Here is a 22172-nt window from a genome sequence, read left to right as displayed (position 1 = left end):
GGACAAGATCTCCATGTAGTTTTCTATCTTATCTGCGCACCCCTGAGCAGGCCTATAATATAGTATAGGAACCCTGGGTGCATACCAGGGATGGCTTCAGAGCCTATTGGTGCAAGCCAAGAAATCCTTGGCACTTAACTCCCAGATGGTGCTTCAAGGAGGAGCTGGTGATGGTGCCAGCCTCAGGTGTTGTGACCAGGAAGGACCCAGTGCATGGTGCCCACCTACTGTCCCCACCAGCCATGCAAACTATTCCCCTCTCCCAGGACACCACGGCCAGGGAACAAAAGCCATGATTATCAAAGGACTTTTTTTCTTTATTTTCATAATTTAGCTGAATCAACACAAAAATTGGATACTGTAAAACAAGGGGGAAATATGCTGTAACATCTTAAGTCTCCTGTTCTCTGCCCTCAGAGGTCTCTATGCTAGCTTTCAAAAGAAACAGCCAAGGGGAGGTGGGGCGGATGTTGAGGTTCAGTGGTGAAATGAGACCTCCTGCCCTGTTGACCCCCTGCAACACAGGCCACTGGAGCCTGACACTTCGGAGACAGTGGCCTTGTTTGACTACCTCCTCTAATGAGAGCCCCTCATGTCAGCTTCATCTCCCTGCCCAGGATATAATCTCTGCATGAGTGAGGGGAGGACACATGGGTACTGGGATGGGTCTCACAGAAATGGACTTTCTTTCCTATCTTTAGCCTATGCTTGCTGGAACGGCATCTATATACTGGAGTTAAATACATTTTTTAATGTCTGCCTTTAGTAGTATATTACTAGCATGATAGTCATGTTAATTGGACATGTAGGTAGTATGCTCATAGCAGAACTCAGGAAAATGAATGGGGGACTGTGTCTGTCCCTTATCTGATAGTCTCTGACCCCACAGTGTAGGGCAAGCAAGGACAGTGACTCTGCTCCCCAGCTTCTCCACCCCCTCCATCCCTGCTGTCTTTGCCTCCCAATGTGGAGAACAAGGACCTTTGAGAACGAAGGGGGTCATTCACCTGGGAAGGGCAAGTTGGCCGTACATGGACTCAAGATCTATGGATGGCAAAAGGGGTTAAGAGAGAGAGGGACCAAAATCCATGACCAAAATATTGTATACGCAATGTTTACCAATACACAGACTCACAGGGGGATGTGAGCTATCAGACCAAACCAAAGCAAAGAGAGACAGAGCTTCCTAGAATGGGCAGGGTCCTCTGCACCTCACCCACAGCTCTGCCCATCCATGTCTGCTCTGAGGTCCTCCATGGCCACCCCAGAGTCTCCAGGATCACAGGGAGGCCTGGCCACAACTCTCAGGATGGTCAGACCTGGCGTCAAATGTTAAATAGGATTTTCTACAAATATACAACATATAAAAACTGTTAAATATATAACTTTAGGCTTTTGCAAAATACATTTAATGATCTCTTTCAAACAGGGTTACTTCAGTTTTCTTTAATTTGCTTTCTGGAGCTAAATGGTGTATCAGATGAGATAGCAGTCACAGGAGACCCAGCATGCTCTTGGCAAATGGTGGATTATCCAACTATCAAAAATGGAGCTGTGGAAGAGGCATGTCTAACTGGTTAAAACAGAAAGTGATTTTAGTACGATAGAGTTGGTCTAAGCACAGGGGCAAAGGGTCTGTGTCCGGGGCCCTTGCTGTCCGCTGGGGGCCGTCGCCGGCCACGCCCCTGCTGGGTCCTGCAGGTGCACCACGGTGGTGTCCTTCTGGGCAAAGCCATCCTCTTAGGGCACGCTGCAGTGTTCGTGGGGCGGGGGTCTTGGCCTCAGATGCCCTCTCCATGCTGCCTGGGCCACCAGCATGTCTGCCACTGCGCCCTCCCCCGCCCCACAATCAAACCCAGGGAACTCTTGGCAGCAGGGATGTGTCCACGTTAAAATAGATTTGCTCTTTGGTCTATTGAGTATACTGAAAGTATAAGAAAATAAAAGCGATTCAGACAGTCTGGGACAGAGGAGGAGGTGGCTTCTGCACCTGACAGTCCCCGGACCTTGCGTTGTGGCTCAGCTGGCCGGGCCACAGTTTCCGTGTTCCGGTCCTCCAACTCCAGGGAGCAAGCGGCTAGTGAGGATGAATGCAGCCAGGCTCCACACACCAGGTATTGCTGATTCCAGGCACCACCCTTGACATGTGTGTCTGAGTCCCAGCCTCCTGGGTTCAGCTGGACAGACTTGAGCTCAGAGCTCCGAGGAATTGGGCTGTCTTTGTTAGGCCTCTGGGAAACAGTGGGTGGATGGGGGAGAATGAGCGGTGTCCACGTAGGATGCAGGACTGTGGCTGAGGTGTAGAATCTCCAGGGAGCCACAGCCACTCCCAGGGGGCACCGCAGGGGCTGCGATTGTCAGGAGACCTGAGGAGCAAAGATAGAGAGCTGTCAGCCTCATACTGAGGTCATCCAGAGTCACATTCCCAATACACACATTCCTTCTTGCCCACCATGGGCAAGTTTAACATCTCCTGGACCAAGATTGTAGACCTGGATGTCTGGGAAGATGGGCACTCTACATAGATTAAACCCCAGAAGTATCACTCTGCCTGTGCCCCAAGGGAGGATGCCCTCTGCTGGGGACCCAGAGGAACCTCTGTATACTCTCCAGCCTGTGTTGGCCAGAGCTGGTCTAGGTCTTTTTGGTTTCCCAAGGGTGCCTGGCACAAACTGGCATACTTAGCATGAGTAGCACACTGGCACAGGGGGCAAGCACTTTGAACCTGATCCTTTAGCAGCTCTGGCAGGAGAGAAGGTACCTCACTCCCACCCTTGAGCAATCAGACCCTAGAGCGTTACAACATCTGCAGGAGTCCCATGGGATAGAAGGGAAAGGTGGAAGGTTGGTGTCCAGAAAAGCTTGTCTCTCAGGAAGGGCACTCACAGTTCTGACCACCTTAGCAGATCACTTTGCAAGAGAGACTTGAGTTGAGACACTGATAGGTTAGCAGTGGGAGGGACCACACATTGACCGTGACGGTTTGGTCATACATATACTACCTGCCCTTCACACCTAAACCTCATTCAGTATCCTATAGACATAGGAGTCAATAGACCTCTGATTCCACCTCCCAGTATGTCCATGCAGATTTATTCATCCTGTTGTTTTGTTTGTTTGTTTTGGTTGTGGTTTTTTTGTGTGTTTTACCATTGCTAGTCTCTGTTGTATTAGGATGGTGGATGGGCCTTGTTTGTTGTGGCTGCTGGGTCTCAAGCTGTGACTCTAACATCGCCAGTAACAAACCCACCTCTGCCACCCCAGGAGGTGCCCTGGGACTAAGACACCACAATTCCAGAACATCGGATCCTTCCCACATGGAACCCCCCAGGTTATGTACTCATAGAGTGGGGCCCAGCTGCTGAGTGGCCTCTCTAATCCATGTACCATAGTAGGGGCTTCAGGGAGACAGACCATAGGTTAATGGAGGCAGCTACATTCCATTGGCTTGGCAAACTCATAGCTTTCGTCGGTCCTTTGTGTCTTCATGTACTCACCAAACACATGGGGACAATTGCACCTGATTGTTCATATCAGTATCACTTGACAGTGTCTGTAAGACCAGCTCACGGAACATCCACTCTGTCATCATCAGAGGCTAAGGCTGCCCCACCCTGCCTGCCTCCATGGCTTGGCAACTTTCGTGAGGGCTTCTGGGATGCTCACCCCTCTCCCACTGCTGTTGTACTGAGCGGGGATGGGATCTGTGGTCTGTGTCTGGAGCACATTTTGGAAGGTGATTGTTAGATATGAGAGGATGGTGGGGGCTGTCTGCAAACATGAGAAAACCAACAGCTGTAACCATACACATTTGTTATTCGGTGACATCTCCTTGGAAGAAAAACATACTGTTGAATTATCAGAAAGCCACTCTTCCTAGATGTGTTCTGGGGGCTGCTTTCCCACAATTCCATAGCAACAGCCTCTGCTCTTTCTAGAAAGGAACAATGAGGAAGGTCTTAGCATTACTCCATCTGTGCTGTAGGACAGGGTCCCCTCCCCCTACACACACATCCTAGCTGGTGTCTGTTCTCGTTCATCTTATTCTGTGAGAAACCCCTTCCACACTCTCAGCATCATGGAAATTCTTTATGGTGAGAGACCAAGCAGGTTATCTGTGTGCTCTCCCTTCCTGTACCCCAAACCGTCTGCCTGTTAGGGCATGACTGACTGTGGCAACTCCTTTTCAGAAACACAGAAGTTCTTGGCTGTTTCTTCCTGGTCCCAGGTGCCAGATCACAGAACAGGGTGTACTAGGCCAGGCTACTCACGGGTTAGTGGGGTTGTCCCTGAGCGTGGGCTGTCTAGGACATAGCTTACAAGCTGTCTCCCACGTACCCTGAGGGCTGTCCCTGCTGGCCACTCCACAGAGCCTTTGTGTTTCTGTGCTTGCCTGGATCTGCATGATGGCTGCATATATTATGGGCACAGCATGATGGCTATACACGGATGACTCAAACAGCAGCAGCTCGGAGTTTGGGGGCTGGAGTTTGAGGGCAGCCGGGCAGGACTGGCTCAAACTACAGGGAATTCATTGCCTTGGTTTTCTTGAGACTGGTTGTTACGGTCTCAGCCTCATGCTGACAGGGCCCTGTCTATACCTCTCCTTCACAGCTCGTTAGGACATTTGTGACTGGACATGCTAGACACAGAAGTACACTTTGCCTGGAGGGCCTTGGTTCCATCACATATGCACAGGTCTGTTGTCACAGGTTCTGAGTGGACCTTCTCTTGGGATTCTGAGTCCTTTCTTCATTGGCTCCCTGGCCAGCCTGTGTTGTGTGGCCTCTTTGGAGTCAACTGCTGATCTTGGCTGCTGACTGTGAGCTCAAAGCTCTTAAACTCCCACCCTCCCAGGCTCTGCTGTGTCCTGAAGCCAAGAATCTGTAATGTCACTTGTCCCTGGTCTCCTGACAGTTGGACCTGTGTCTTCCAGCTCCACCACTGCTTTAGCCTAACAAAAGAATGTTATATAACAGTGTGAGCAGTTGCATCCCCTGCTCCCCGGTTCCCCAGCCTTGGGTTTGAATGATATACATGTGCTGAACTCAGGTTTAGGTTTTGAAGGAATGTCTTCTTGCTATTTGAACCAGCCTGGCAGGGTTGAACATATTCCAGAGATGTTTGCTGCTCCCAATTTGGCCGTCCCACTAGTCAAACGCTGGTCCCCAAGAATCCAGAATTCCTCCCCATAACCTCATGCTGGGAAAAGAGAAAGCTTAAAGCCTGAGCCAGACAAAGGGGACACTTCCCCACACCTGAGGTTTACAACTTGCCGGGCCACCTTACGGAAGAGACTGTGATGGGTCAAGGTTGAGTGGAACCACATTGACCAACACTGCTTAGATATGTATAATGCTGTCCTCTACTTAAACCTTAATCTCACTTCAGGACCCCGAGGATGGATCTGAGGAGGTCATTACATCTCTTTTCTCAATGTAGTCACATTGAATAAATCAATCTTTTTTTCCTCCTTTGCTTTTCACAATTAATTAGACTGTTCATATTGGTCCATGGAGTATAGGTAGTTGAGACTGGCTTGCTGGGCATAGGCTGTGACCCTAAGTCCAGTTACCATTGCAGAACAAGTCAGGAGCATGTTTCATGGTGATCACAAGCTCTGTGATGGACATGGGGGTAGAGCTCCTTTGGGTTTACTGGGGTTTTCTTTCTACATCCCAACAACTGCTGTTTTGTTCCCTACCACTCGGGTGACAGCCACACAGGCCCTGGTACCACAGGTTCCCACTCGTAGGTCTGGTCTACACACAACAAACCCATCCCACCCCAATGCACACTACTGTGATCAAAATCTTTAGTTTCATTCTTCCACATTTAAATATCCAGCTTTCCCCCCAGTGTTCTTTGTTGGAAAAAGGGTGTCTTCTTTCTAGTGTAGACTCCTAGTACTTCTGTATAAGATCGGGCTCTGTAGCTGGTGGGTTTATTCCTGGGCCCTCTATTCTATCCCAGTCTACATGCTCTTCCACCTCTGTGGTGCTGTAGTATAACTGAGATCAGGTCTTGTGATATCTCAAGGGTGGTTCTTTAAGTTTAGGATGGCTTGGGCTTGTGGGGTGGTGGGCTCTGCGAAGAAAGCCTGGTCTCCAGTCAAGCAAAGGTATGGAATCCCGGTGATCCAATGGGTGGTGACTTCATCTGCATGGGACTGCAGGTGTTCAGCCATGCCTCCTGGGTCCCTGGCTCCTGTCACATAGCTACAGCCTCCCACAGTCCCCTGCTCCGCAGAGAGGTATGTGGCCATTGGCCACATAGGAGCAGCACCAAGCCTTCTCACATGCAAATATTTCTCCAAAGCTCTCAGACCAAACCAATGAGAAGTACCTGTTGTCAAATCCTTACCCCCCAAAACTGTATATAAGAATCCTATCCAGAAGGATTAAAAGTGTGCGAGAACTGATCCATTGTCTGAGCCTTCTGTCCTAAGAGATGTAATTCTTGGGAAGAGGTCTGCTCTCCTGAAATGCTGCCTGAAGCTCCACCGCACTTCTTACTGACTAGTTGGCCTCTAGTCGGCCCAGCCTGACTGGACTCAGTGCAGGGCGGCATGGAGTAGCCGAGTAACCTGGAAGGCATGGCAGAGATGGTGGTGGAGCCAACTGCAGCAGCAGAAACTGCGGAAGCAACCTCCCCTCCCTGCCCTTCGCTGGAATTCTCCCATCAGGCCGTGCCAGAGATCTCTGTGGAAAGCCTCTGGCACACAAGCCAACATGAGCTGCCTTGGTTTGTGCCTCCATATGAATTGTAGAATTCTTTTGGGACAGCTGTCATTGGAATTTTAATGAGGACTGCACTATATCTGTGGATAGCTTATGGACATGTGGCTATTTACACAATAAATTGAAACAAACAAACAAGGGCCATGTATTTATCCATGGTGGGGCTGGGGAAGCCTCTCCATCTTCTAATGTCTTAAACATTCTTCAGTGTTGTGATGTTATTATTGCAACACTCTCCCACATCCTTGATTAGTTTCATTACAGTATATTTTTGAAGCTATTGTGGAAGTAAATGTTTTCCTGATTTTTCCCTCAGCATATTTATTATTGGTAGATAGAAAGACCACTGAACTTTGTATGCTGGCTTTGTATCTTACTTGGTTGAAAAGTGTTAGCAGAACTAAAAAATTTCCTGGTTATCAGAACCTTCCACACAGAGAGTCATGCTCTCTGCAAACAGGAGAGATTTTTGCCTCCTGTTTCCTGTTTTACCTCGACTACGCCTTCACTTCTCTTGCTCTTGATGCTGGCTAGATTTTTGTCAATGTGACCCAAGTTGGATTCATTTGGGAAGACAGAACTTGAATTGAGAAAATGCTTCCACCCTACTGTCCTGTGGTGAGCGTTTTCTTGATTAATGATTGACTTGGGGATGTTCAGTCCATTTTGGGTGGTCAGCCCTGGGCAGGTGGGTCCTGGGTTGTATAAGAAAGCAGGCTAAGCAAACCCACGGGGAGCAAGCCAGTAAGCAGTGTTTCTCCATGGCCTCTGCTTCAGTACCTGCCTGAAAGTTCCTGCCCTGACTTCCATCAGTGATGGACTGAGACCTGGACTTGAAATGGAAGCAAGCCCTTTCCACTCCAAATTGATTGTGGTCAGTGTTCAGACACAGGCCTAGAAGGTAACTGTTGGGAATTTGTTCTAGTGTTTTGTCTTGTTTTGGCTTCCAAAAAGCCATGCTTCCAGACCTGGGAGGGGAGGGGGGAGGGACTGGGGGTGGGCAGAATCACCATGACTCAGAGTGGGGAGGATCAGATGTAAGAGCTGCAGGAAAGAAAGCAACCAGCCATGTAAGAGTTCAGAAAAATGGCCCTAGTGTCTACTCCCGCAATGGGGTCTGGGGTAGCAGAGATGAAATGTTGATTTAGCAAGTTGACTTAGGAAAGTTGGCGGAGAGAATGTATGCTAGCCGTGGGGAGGATTAGAAATGCCCAATCTTTGAGCTGGTCAAGGCATATCAAAATTAGCTGATATATGTGTGTCTTTCATTCGTGAATCCAGAGAGTACTTGGGTGCATTCATGCAACCCATCAGAAGCCAGAGTGGTTTATTTAACTAATTCACCGTGACAGTAGCTAACATGCAGTTGTAGCCAAGATGCCACACACTATATTGAGCAGAGAACCTTGCTCCTTGCTCTCAGTTGTCCCACTTAATGTAATATTGGCTGCATATACTTGTTGATTTATGGAGATCGAACCATACATGCACCCATGGGATGCAGTTTGGTCATAGTGTTATCTTTCTTGAATTCAATTTGCAAGTGTTGGATTAAGAATGTTTGCTGGGCAGTGGTGGTGCACATCTTTAATCTTAGCACTCAGGGGGCAGAGGCAGGTGGATCTCTGAGTTTGATGCCAGCCTGGTTTACTGAGAAAGTTCCAAGACAGCCAAGGCTACACAGAAAAATCCTGTCTCTCTGTTCTTCCACAGGACTTGGGTGTAATTAATACCCAGCACCTACATAACAGCTCACAACTCTATATAAGTCCTGCTCCAGGGGATCCAGCGCCCTCACACATATATCCATACGGGGAAAAACACCCATTCACATAAAATAGAAATAAATAAATCATTAAAAGTTATTTTAAAATGAAGAATGTTTGCATCTATGTTCATCAGGGATATTGGCCCATACTTTTTTTTTAATGTTATTTTAATGCTATCTTCACTTGGTTTTGTTATCAGGGCAATGATGGCTTCAAAGAATGAGTTTGGAAGTTTCCCTTCCATTTTTGGAACCGTTTGATAGGTGTTGGTATTTTTTCTTCACAGTTTGGAAAATTTGGCCGAGCCTCCCTGTTACGGGTCTTGACATATATGGAGTTATTGTTGCTTTGATATCATTGTTTGTGATAGCACCCTATAAGTTGCTTATATCTTCTTGACTTAACTTTGTTAGGTCATCTTTGAAGACATTTATCCATTTTTTTCCAGACTTTACAGGTTTATTGGAATATAATTTCAAAGTGTCCCATCATGGTTCTCTGAATTTCACTGGTCTCTACGTTTACTAATTTGGGTTCCATTTCAGTGTGGAAAGTCCTTTGTCAATCCTGTTTAACTTTTTAAAGGAACGACTTTTTGTTAGGTTGATTTGGGATTATCTACTTTGTCTCTACTCCATTAAAGGTTGGAACAAGGAAAATAGATCCATGTCTCTCACCCTGAACAAAATCAGAGAAGAATGGATCAGAGACCTCAGCTGACCGGAAACTTCCAAATTGCTGGAGGAAAATACGGAAAAACCCTTGACGATGTGGACACAGTGTCTTTCTGAAAGAGACTGGAATTCTGCAGTGAGGTGACAAGCTGGATTACAAACCTGCACAGCAATGTAAATGAGCAGTAGTGTGAAAAGGCAGACTGTACAATGGAAAGAAAGTTTTACCAACCATGTATCAGACAGATTAACATGAAAACTGAGAAAAAAAACAAACAGACAAAGAACCACAAGTGCTGGAGAGGACGCTGAAGAGGATGCTGGAGAGGAACACTTCACACTGCAGGTGGGGGCGAAAACTCAGGCTGCCGCTGCGGAAGACAAGACTGGAACTCTTGGGTATTTTCCCTCGGACTCCAAGTCAACACACCTCAGAGGTGCTTTCCTCCTGGTCACAGTTAAGGCAGCACTAGTCTTAACGATCAGGAAATGGACCTAGGACTATCAGGAAATGGCACACACACACACATTCACACACACATACACACTCACGCACACACACTCACACACACACACACTCACACACACACTCACACACAGACACTCACACACACACATTCACACACACACACTCACGCACACACACTCACACACACACTCACGCACACACACACACACACACTCACACACACTCATGCACACACACTCACACACAGACACTCATACACACACAAACACACACACACTCACGCACACACACTCACACACACACTCACGCACACACACACACACTCACACACACTCATGCACACACACTCACACACAGACACTCATACACACACAAACACACACAAACACACACTCACGCACACACACTCTCACACACACACACTCACACACACACTCACACACACTCTCACACACTCACACACACTCACACACACACACTCACACACATACACACTCACACACACACACTCACACACACACACACTCACACACACACAAACACTCACACACTCACACACACATACACACTCACACACACACACTCACACACACACACTCACACTCACACACACACTCACACACACACACACACACTCACACACAGACACACACATACACACCCTTCACACAACTTTATTCATCCACAAAGAAAAATAAAATTGTGACATTTGCAGGAAAATGGAGGCAACTGGAGATCACTCTGCTAACTGAAACAAGACTCGGGGGACACATACTGCAGCTGATGAGACAGCCCAGTGGTTAAAAGCCTACACTGCACACGAACAGTTAGTCTCTGAGCATCCACACCAGGGTGCTCACAACCACGTGCACCTCTAGTTCCAGGGGTTCTGATGTCTCTGGCTTCCTTGGGCATCTGCGCCCCCACACACATATCCACATACAAACACACACAATTTAAAAAATCTTAAAAAACAACAAATATTACATGTTCCCTCTCATATGTGAAAACTACTCTCTGATATGAAAACATCTAGGAGACATGGAAACCATAAGATGAGAGGAAGAAATCATCAGGAGGGATGTGGGTGTGAGGAGAGGAAGGAAAATGGGACAAGTTATTAGAAAACAGAGGGGGCTGATTATGGAGAAAGGTTATAATGAGGGAGCTTAGGAGCTAAGGAAGGAAAAGTGGGAAAAGGAATGTATAAGAATGAAGTATAATGGTTCATAGGCATGAAAAACGCTCTAGTGAAACTTGTTACTTTATGTGCTAATAATTTAGAATAAATATAAATTCTTTGGTATAACAATTTAAAAACAAAACAAATGAAAGTAAGATATAAAATATAAAGATGAGCCAAGTGTAGTGGCGCACGCCTTTAATCCAAACACTCAGGAGGCAGAAGCAGGTGCATCTCTGAGTTCAAGATGAGCCTGGTCTACAGCATGAGTTTCAGGACAGACCGGGCTACAGAGAAACCCTGAATCGAACAAACAAAAATCCAACCAACCATGTAGAATACAGAGATGAATCTATGTATGTTTTCAAACATAAATATAATCTGAACACACTGTATGAAACTCTCGAAGGACAAATTAAAAAATATGCAAGCATAGATTGCAGAGATGGCTGAGTGGTTAAGAGCACTGGCTGCTCTTCCAGGAGACCTGGATTTGGTTCCCAGCACCCACATGACAGCTCACAACCATCTGAAAATCAAGACCCTCTTCTGGCCTTCACGGACACTGCACACACGTGGCGGTAGACAAACTTACGGACAGACACTCATGTACATTCAGTAAATTCTAAAAATAAGAGAGAGATGTATCAACCCAAGCAGCAGACAGAAAGACCTAGATGATGCCTAAGATCAAACCCTCCTGCTTACTGAGCCAGTGGGGGAGTGGACGAAGAGATCAGCATTAGCATTATAAAAGTGTTCTGTGCTCATTCAGTGTGCCTGGCATCCTGTGCTGATGCTGGGCTTTTCAGATACATTACAGGGATGCCAAAGATCTCCAGAGAGACCTTGGGGCTGGCTTGTAAACCCTTCAGGGAGATGACTGTCCTTCTGACAAGGGTCCTCACATACATGTTGGATACAGAGGGACACTGAATGTTCCTTCCCAGTGAGCACTGGCTGAGGCCAATTGTGCTTCATGGTTCATGGTGTCCCCAAGCTTGGATACTGCTGATGCAGCTGCTCACAAATTACAGAGGCAGTATGACAAAGATTCAAGGTCCATTTCCACATTCGACCTAGTGTTATAGGATGGCCACTGTAGGGCCTGACCTCCAAGGCCAGGATCTTTGGAATGGAACTCTGCTTAGCTACCCCCAAACCATTCTGGGACTGAATAGAAGGCAGGGTGACTGGAAAGATTCTGGGAGAGCACCCTAGTCTGCACTACACCCGACGATGGGGCCACACAAAGAAGGACCTGCAAGGCTTCTCTGGGTTCATGTAGTTGGGGCTATGATGAGTTTTCAATGTCAGGCTTTGATGCAGGAGGCCAGCCTGAGGGTATAAAAGCCAAAGATTTATGGCTGGCTGGGACCCTGCTCCCATAGTTCCAAGTGTCTGTGACTCATATGTCACTGACTGTCACAGTTGTCATTTCAGCAATATGCCTTCTGTGTTCCATGTGTGTGCCTACTATATCTGACTTGTAATTAGGCATGCCCAGAACTGGTTACAAATCTCACCCTCCAGGACCCTAGACCTTTAGCTACATCAGAACTTGTTTTTCCACTCACTCTAACCTAGTATCCCTCTTCCCGGCTCTTCAGCTGAACACTGGCCCCTCCTGGTCCCATATGTTCTCAGGTATATGATGAATATCTACAATCCCTATCTATTGGGCCAGCACAGTCCAAGGTCTGTCTTTTCAGCTAAGACCCGAGACAAAATGTCCTGCATATACAGGGACCAAAAAAACCTGATGCAGAGCCCAAACTGTGTGGGAACAAGCAGTAGGTGGCAGCCTAGCATCCTTCTGCTTGGTATGGACAGAAAGTCACAGGAGGCTGGACTGACAGTCTTCAGGCATCAACATATGCCAATACTCTCACAAATGTCAGACATGTTATGAGGATTATGATGTCCCCAGAGTCTGTACTCAAGGACAACATGAGGGCAGACCATGGAAAGAAGGTAGTTATATAGCAATGCTTAGTATATACTGAGTTATGTTTCCAGACAGTAATCTGTGGCTACCTGATGACCTGATCACTGGTGGTGACTGCTCACTAGTCCCTCTGGTCCTTTCAGATATAGCCCAGGCTTTCAGTGCTATAGCCCTAAGATACAGCAAGGTCCAAGGGATGGATAATGGCAGAGTCCACAGGGACCCAGAATGTCTGCAGTTTGAGGACCTTGTGACAGGGAACACATTGTGGCACATGGCTTCTTCCATGGCCAGGAAGAGTCCCAGCACTGTCCTGCTCAGGGTTGCAGCATAGAGGTACCTGGACCAACAAAAAGTCCACGGTGGAGTCACCTTCACACACAAGCCCTGGAACAGTGCCATGTTGGGACACATTTCCACCATGTCATAGTGTTCGAAGGATAGCCAGCCAGACCTCAGGAATGTGCAGGAAGTCTTCCTGGCTCCACACGGCAGGCATGCTTCTCCATTTATTTGAGCACAACATGCTGGGTTTGGGCCATGACAAACACCAACTTCCCACCCTGATAACAGGGCCCATGAGACCTTCCAGGGCCTCCCGGAGTGTTGGGATCATGCTGGATATCAAGTTGACCTGTAAATGTCCTATGAGTATCAGGCATGACTTGTGCCTGTCCACCTCCTGTTCACAGTCATCAATTTGGTCCTATCCTACCTGGCCTCACTTTCTGCTCCATCTTCAAGAAAGGTACTACAGAGGACTCTTTACCCAGATATCCATCCCTGTCAGTAGCTGAAGCAGTCCTGACAAGGTCTTCAAGCTGAACTCACGGCATGCATGTCGGGGGACCTCTGTCCACCTTGACATCATAGGTACCTGTTCACTCTGACTACAATGCCCTCTTTCTTGGAAGTCAGACCTGATACCACATCAGTGGTGGTGCTGAGCATTTCCCTGACCCCATGGAAACACTCTAGACAGAGAGGTCATCTCCGTGCCCATATCCTAAGCTCTAGCACGTGTTGACCACAGTTCATAGGATGATGCTGTTGTTGCCCTGTTGGACAGGAACTGAACTTAGAGGTGAAACAACCTTTGTCAGCAGAGGCGAGCCCTGTCCTAATCTAATTTCTGTTGTTGTGATAAAACATCTGGACAAAAAGCAATGTTATGGGGAAAGGCATTCTTTCGGCTTACAATTCCAGGTCACAGTTCATCGCTGTGGATAAGTCAAAGCAGGAACTTAGGGCAGTGGGTCACATCACATCCACAGTGAAGAGCAAAGGGAAATGAGTATCCAATGCCCAATTACTTGTACTTAGCTTCATTTCCCCTCTTATAGAGTTCAGAACTCTGTGCCTAGGGAGTAGTACTGCCCATAGTAGACAGGATCTTTCCACACCAATTACCTGTTTTAATACAATCCCCTATAGACACAACCATAAGCAAACCCAATGTAGACGACTTATCATGGAGACTCCTCAGATGATTCCAGGTTGTGTCAAGTTGACAAGACCAATAGCCACAAGCCCAGTCATCAGGCCTTCTTAATGAGGAGCACTATGGCACACCGGGGACTGGCACTGCTGTCCCATCCTATCCTGGCATAGGAGTCCCAGGTTCAAGATTCATGAGATTTCCCTCTATAACCCGTCTAGGCAGAGTGATGGCCCCGTGCTCCCACCTGAGGAGAGTATTTTGGTTTAGTCATAGCCGCCTCAAGGGTGTAGGTTGCTGTTGTCTTCATGGTGCGGGGCTGTTCTGGGTTTTTAGACCCGAACACTGATGGTAATAGCTCTAAGAATGATTCTAGTGAATCTTGAGGCTGTTGATTTGGAACAGTCGACTCACGCAAGATGGAGCTTGCAGCTCCTTTCTGAGTGATGGATAGCAGTGTGGTGACATATGGACATGGCTCCTATCAAAGGACACGACTTGGGCACTTCTATGGCCTCAGGGCTGGTGAAAGTGCTGCAGCAGATCACCCTCTCTAACGCTGACAACAAGGTTTGCCTTCGATCTGGCCACAGCAAAAGCACCATGCAAAAACTAGCTTTCTGCTCTGCCATGAGTCTGACTTGGGCTATCCTCATTAAGAGTTTCATGAGCCAATGTGGTGAGGGTGTGTCGGTCTCATGAAGGTGCACATTGCTTTGAGAGGAAGACCCCCATAGGAAGTCCCTGTAAAATCAGGAAGGCACAAGGGAGTGGAATTCAGCAGCAGCCGATTCCCTGTGATCTCATTTCTTTTCTGGATTGTTCCATCTCCTGAAGGAAAACAGAACTCATAAGGAGCCGAGGTTTGACCCCTGTCAAGCCTCAGATCCACAGAGAACTGACAGAGTTTGTGATTCAATTGAAAATCATAAAACATGAGCTGGCCATGGGGGCACATGCTTTTTATTGCAGCAATCACAAAACACCAGAAGGATGGACCAAGGTGGGTTTGTCCCTGATACCCAGTGAATGCTCTGGAGAGTGGGGAATCAGGATGCTCAGGACTCTGACTAACTCAGACCTTTTGTTTATGTCTGGATGATAGAGCACATCTGGCCACGCTGGCAGCAGCATCTCCTTTGTCGTTGAGTTCTGCTGGTGTCCACCCACGCCTTGTCTAGCCTTAGCCCAATTCACAGCTTATTTGAATCTAAGACAGCAGTTTACAACCTGTGGGTCTTGAACCCTTGGTGGTGGGGTCACATATCAGATATTTAGCAAAATTGCAGATATGAAGTAGCAATGAAAATCATTTTATGGTTGGAGGTAATAATTTATGACACAAGAGAGAAAGACCAAAGTAAGAAGCCACCAGAAGCAAGCAGAAGCAAGCAGCTGTCAGGTGGCACTTCTTCAGATCGTTTCCTGCAGTGCTAGTGCCCAGAGGCACTTCTGGGACAATAATTTGATGCTGGCTCAAGGGCTGTACTAAAGGGTTGCAGCATTAGGAAGGTTGAGAACCACAGGTCTGAGGCATCAAGTCCCAATACCATGGTGACCACCAGGCTTCAGAGATGAGAACCAGTATATCTTTTTATGACCTTCCTAATCTTTTCTGGGTCCCTCTTACTTTGTTCTTGGTGATCTGAGCTACCTGACACACAGCAGTGGCCAAGAGTAGCCTCTTTCCCAGGGCAGAGTGTACCTTCTAGGCCCAGTGCTGTGCTGCACATTGTTTTTTGGCCTCCTTATACCTGTTTCCCCAGGTCCAAACATATCTACACCATCAGCTACTAAAGAAGATATCTGAGAACTAGAAGGTGGTAACCCATGTTGAAAAAGACAATAGGTAATATTCTGAAATGTCTCTGTCCCTCCTGACATTCTGGAGTGTCTCTGCTACACTTGATGTTCTAGCCTGTCTCTTCTCTGGCGACTCTTGCAGTCTTGGGGCAGTTAATAGGGAGTCCAGCCTTCAAACCTTCATGGCCAAGTGGATCCATTCTAGACTTGCTAGCATTTTATTAACATCTGGGAGAGCAGTAATTACCAGTTGGCAAAAGACCATTGTCTCCAAAAGAGAAGTCTGCCTTCCTCCAGAGGCACCATGTCCTGATGGGATAACAAACAGAGAGTTCTATACCCACCACTGTGACTTAGCTCCTGAGAACATGCATTGGGCCACAGGAATGCTCTAGTGGGATGAGGGCAAGAAAGGTCAGCCTGCAACCTGCCCTTCTCATTTGACCCAGGGGAGAAAGACCAAAGTAAGAAGCCACCAAAAGCAAGCAGCTGTTAGGTGGCACTTCTCCAGACCATTTCCCACAGGGCTAGTACCCAGACACATTTCTGGGGCAACAGTTTGACTGTGGGCTCAAGACAACAGAGCCACTGAGTAGTCATAAGATCATTTTGAAATCTTGTAGACTCCAGCTCATCACTCACAAAGACTGTAGTGGACTTGAAGGGGCACATGGCAACAGGGACTGCTTTGCCTCAAAATAATAGGATAGGCATTTGCTGAAAATGGTAACAGGGTTCATTCCAAGGCTCTGGGTTGTTTCTGCAGTCAACACACAGGAATATGGGGTACCATGTGCACTTTGATAGTATGCTAACAACTGGATGAGGGTTCTGATGGGTCACTGTAGACAGCAAAGATGTTTCCTGCACAATGAACCTTCACCGTGACAGAGCTGAGTATGGAGTCATTTGTACTTAGATTCAGAGCATCCAGGATACCATCTCTGACTGATGGTGGTTTCAGGAACAGCATGGAGCTACCTCCTGTCCTTCCAGGCTGGTCGAGAACGCAGCAGGACACTCATGGTTTGTGGGCGAGTCAGGTCAGCTCTGTACTTTTAGACAGGTGTTTAAGGTAAAGTTAGCTTAAGTAATCTGGGCTCTGATTGCAGAGGAGGCTATGCTTAGGGCTACCTAAATAGAAATTCTCCAACATACAGTAGCAGAAGCAACTGCAGGTTTCAGGAAAGGCACTGGGCTTAGGAAAGGCACTGCCTCCCACTCCCAGGACTGCTCTACCAGTTCTCCAAAGGTGGAGCTACACCATAGCCAGCCTTGCTTTGAGTCCAGTGGAGACCTCCAGTAAGCAGCATCACCCTGCCACCTGAGGGCCAGCACCCATCTGCAGGACATAAAGCTCCTCTCTCAGGAAGTGCCAGTGACCGAGGGTGATCTCAGAATAGCCGTCCTCAACAACCAAAGACAGGCGCTCTGGAGATTGACCAAGACCCAGGGCCACCACTCTGTAGGCAGAACTCAGTATAGGTCTGCAGCCTCTAACTGCCCGATGGCAAACGGCAGCCCTGATAAAATTAGCAAGTAACGTCTCAACACATTTATAAAAATGGGGTGTGATCACTGAAGCAGTACAGAGCCCACTGGGACCCAGAGCTATGTTCAGGAATCGTAGGAGGCCCAGAGGAAGGCCTTGGGCTTGCTCGAGGAATCTGCCCACGGTTATTCATCCTTCCATCAAATATTTATTGATCTTCCATAAGCAAACTCCTTAATAAGGAGAGAACCAGAGAGGAGTGGAGGTGGATTCTCTTCTCAGGGAGAGGGCTCTTTATGTGCAGCTAGTCTTGGAGACAAGCTGAGTTTGTGTGGATGCCAGAGTGCCACCTGGGCCCTCATGTCTCTGTGACTGTACACAGAGAGTGCACCAGATTACTCTTGGTACCCTCTAGAGGGATGACCTGTCTACCCCTGATCTTGACAGTTCTAGCAGATGTAATCTAGGCTAGATAAAATCCCACTGGATTATGGAGGACCCTAACTTAATGACTGGTGTTGTTACAAGGGTAGAATTCAAGGTTTGAACACAGATCTAGACAGGGCAGTTAGAAACAGCTACATAAAGCCAGAGGCAGAGACTGAAATGGTGCAGTCACGAGCCAATGAATGTTATGGCCACCAGAGCCTGGGCAAGATGGGAAGGGTCTTCCTCCCCAGAGGCTACAAAGGGAGCTACCTCTGTCTACACCCTCATCTCAGAGGAGTTTTGTATTTAGAGCTGTTACAAGATAAGTGTCAGCTGTTAGGAGCCATCTATCCATCTGTGCCAAATGGGTCTCCCACATTATCACCATATGAATCCCATAAAACCAGGCAGGACTGGTCCCTCTGTCAGTCCTGAAAACAAGACTCAGCCAACATCACTGAGGGCTCCTGAGGCTGCTCAGCTGTTAGCTGGCCACAGACTTATGAACCCTAAGACCAATGGTGACAGAACTAGAATCGGACATGCCTCCTGTAAGGCGCCTTGGTGCCCACCACTGTAGCCAAACCCTCCTCAGTTACATGGTCACTCTGCTTCTATGGTCTGCCATCAATGTGACCACTTGCCAAGGGTCCTTCTCATATCCCTTTCTATGCAGGATGGCCACTAGGGGTGGTACGGCCACCTCTTTGTGGCTAGATTCCAGGGTCCTGAGCAGAACACAAGGCGGAAAAGAGATGTTATGATCCCATCAAGCTGGTCTCCACTACACTGCAGGGCATCAGAAGAGGGCTTCTGAGCTCAGGCTGGTGAGATGATGCAGGGAGAATTTCCATGGATGGAAGACACAACATCTGTATGTCCACTGTAGCTGTTTCCCTGAGACACTGTTAAGTATCTCATGATATTTAATCATGAGTCCTTTTAAACCAATGGATTTTAGTATAGTCACAGGGCCAGACGATCACTCCATAGTCTGATTTAGCTTAATTTTGTCTCCTCAATGAGACAGCACACCATCAGCCATTACCCATTTCCCTATCTTTGTGGTCTGCTCAGACTGGACATTTTATAGAGGCAGGGGCATTCAGTAGTATGTGTTAGTTAGGGTTTCATTGCTGTGAAGAGGCACCATGACCAAGGCAACTCTTATAAAGGACAACATTTAATTGGAGCTGGCTTACAGGTTCAGATGTTCAGCCCATTATCATTATGGCAGGCAGCATGGCAAAATCCAGGCAGAGCCAAGAGTTCTGCATCCGGATCTGAAGGCCACAGAGGTTCTCTTCCTCAGTGGGTGGACCTTGAGCATAAGACTTCAAAAGCCACCGGATGCACTTCTAACAAGACCATACCTACTCCAACAAGGCCACACCTCCTAATAGTGCCAAGTATATTCAATCCACCACACAGTACTCAGTGTGAGGTGTGAGATGTACCACATGGGAACAAGCATCAGCACCCAATCTTCTTCACAGCTGCCGTTACTTACTCACCAGCCACTGATGGACACCTGACCATCTCCATCTGTTGGCTCTTTCAACAATGCATCGATGAGTAAGTGTGCACATGTGTGGACAGCTACTCCTCTTTTGTGGGTAGACATAAAGAGGGGACCTTCGGGTCCTGTGCCAACTCTAGGCTAGAGCAATGGCTATACTGAGTTCCAAGTGCCTTAAGCACTTGTGGTTATCCAGATGGATACTGCCCATTTGCCTTCCAAAAAAATGATGGGCTTTTATCTACTAGTATCTTCTAGAAGGTCATAGAGGTCACTGGAAGGAAATAAAACCAACTGTAATGTCCCCGATGACTGATGTCTTATTTGTCTTTTGATCAGCTATTGTCTGAGAAGAATCTCCACATTTCTTGTGCATTCCTGTTGTGTATTGTGGGAATTCGTTATTCACATACCTTACTCCTTTTCCTCTGGGGAACTGTCTTTGGACCACATGGTAAGCCTGCTTGTCAACTATTCCAACCCATCTCAAGATTACCACAGCTCTTCCTGTGATTTTTTTAAAATCTTTATGATGGGTTACAGATCAAAATGTTTTCAGTAGAACATATATTTGGCACACTGATTGTTTTGAGGGGGAGGGAGGAGTGAGTTAAACCTAGGTCGCTATACATTGTAGACGTATGATCTGCTATGGACTTGTACCTTCAGCCCATAGGTTCCTCTTCCCAGGATATAGGTTTGTGGTACTTGCAATGCTTGGCAGCTGCAGTGTGTAAGCCATGCCACAGAGCCAGGCTGCAGGAGAGGTCGGGTGCACTCAAGCATCTGCTGCTTGCAGTACTTCCTGTGTTCATAGGGAACCCTGCAGCTCATGGTCTCAGGGAGCATGTGCTGTGGGTATGGATTGATTTTTGCAGGTTGGGTTTGAACTTGCAGCCTTCTTCCTCCCTCTGAACTTACTTCAGTGCTCATCTGTGCTTTGTCTTTACCACCTCTGCCTCATTCCATTCAGCAGTCCCTAGGGAATTTCATCTGGGACACAGTGTGCGGTAAGGATCCAACCTTACTTTTCCTGGAAATACTAAGATGATTCTCCCTGCAATCGCTGATGCTCTGAACCACGGATTTGTCCCAGATACAATTCTTAGGAACCCTTAGCTCCATTTCAGGGACATATGGTTTGTTCTATGGCTGAGGAGACAGTAATAACAAACACTAACCACTGCCAGGCTTTAATTAAGAGCCTGGGACTTAGTCTACATGATTTTCACCTCATCTCATGAGGGCCTGTGGCAGAAGCCAGGGCTCAGGCCTGGCTGGAGTCTCAAGCCCAGAACCAGGTACCCACACATGACCTTTGGGTCATGTGTGACCTTTGGGTCCACGCCAACTTTGAAGTCACATGTCTGCTGTGGCAGGGCAAGGACATGTATCCCTCTGACTGAACTACAGTGATAAAATGTAAAACCCTTTGTAAAGTCTCAAGGGATTTCCTCGAACACTTAATGGGAGTAACAGCATCAGATGTGTGAGTGAGTACGAGTGAGCCCTCCCATGGCTTTAGCTAAAACTGGGGCAGCTGGGTGTGGTCTATGGATCTCTTGCTTGTCACACACTATAGGGTGTGTATGGGCACATAACCCTCCACACTAAATACAGTGGTAGCAGGTCCAATCTATTACTTCTGAGGCATTGAGCTGAGTTTCTGAGGCTCATGAAGGTTTCATTTCTCATCTCACATATTCACGGCCTTGGGTCTGGTTTTCAAGAATGTCCAATGAGTGATCAGAGGTGGTGGCCTATGCTCCTACCTACATGGCTTCCCTCCAGGCCTGTACGTGCCTGCGGGACAATCGATGCCTCTGGCTTTCCATGGACACAGCACAAGGCAAGACCCACTCCGAGGCCATTGGTGCTGTTGAGTTGCGTTTCACTGTTTACCACTGTAATTACTCTGTGCCTGCCGCCTTTCACATTGGCCACAGGGGAAACTCCATTTTTTTTTTTTGATACAACTTATTGCGGTCTTTCATACTACCTGAATTTGAAATATTAAAGTATAACTTCATTCCTTCTATAAGCCCTCCTTTGTGGCCACTGGCTTTGTCTTACTTTTCAAAGACTGCAGAGTCCAGGTTATGATGGTTTCTTATAGGTGCCACTGGCAAAGGCATGCTTGGGGCAGGAACCCGGATGTGTCTACAGTGCCTCAGGGAGCTGAGAACTCAGCTGGGTGAGTCCTGTGCCCAGCATCCCTGAGTCACCAGCCTCAGACTTTGCAGAGAGGAGTGCTGTTGCCTTTCCATTCTCGAGGACACAGCGGCAATCAGGACTTCCAAGGCTCCCAAATAAGCCCAGGAGTTTCTCATGTGTCTCAGTACTTAGGTGGAAGAGCCCTGCATGCTAAACGTGCCCATCAAACTCCCTCATTCTAGAAGGTTTCCAGGAGAATAGCATTTTTCCCCCTTCTGTGATACGTTTGGTAATTTTCTGCACAGAAAAAAAACAAACAAACAAAAACAAAAAAAACCAAAAACCCACGCATGCATCCAAAGCACCGGGACCCTGATGACTGTGGCGGAAGTTCCTGAGTGTATGAACAGTCTAAGTGCGAGACTGACATCCTCTCCCTAAATTTACTTTTTGGCCTTAAGAATGCTGGCGAGGATGTGGAGAAAGAGGAACACTCCTCCATTGTTGGTGGGATTGCAAGCTTGTACAACCACTCTGGAAATCAGTCTGGCGGT

At 47.5% G+C, this 22172-nt stretch overlaps 1 protein-coding gene across 2 annotated transcripts in view; it reads right to left on the bottom strand.

The window, feature by feature from the left end:
• Nucleotides 1–296: 296 nt before the first annotated feature.
• Nucleotides 297–22172, bottom strand: part of Tafa5 (TAFA chemokine like family member 5) — a 218804-nt gene continuing 196928 nt past the window's right edge. For both annotated transcript variants that reach the window (XM_021183657.2, XM_021183658.2), the window contains exon 4: nucleotides 297–2366. In XM_021183657.2, the coding sequence (XP_021039316.1) occupies nucleotides 2358–2366 (9 nt within the window). In that variant the 3' untranslated portion in view covers nucleotides 297–2357. The remainder of the gene's footprint in view (nucleotides 2367–22172) is intronic.

Source organism: Mus caroli, chromosome 15 (genome assembly GCF_900094665.2).
Source record: "Mus caroli chromosome 15, CAROLI_EIJ_v1.1, whole genome shotgun sequence".
Classification (NCBI taxonomy): Eukaryota; Metazoa; Chordata; class Mammalia; order Rodentia; family Muridae; genus Mus; species Mus caroli.
Note: the sequence above shows the minus strand (reverse complement) of the source record. Positions and strands in the feature narration are given on the sequence as shown.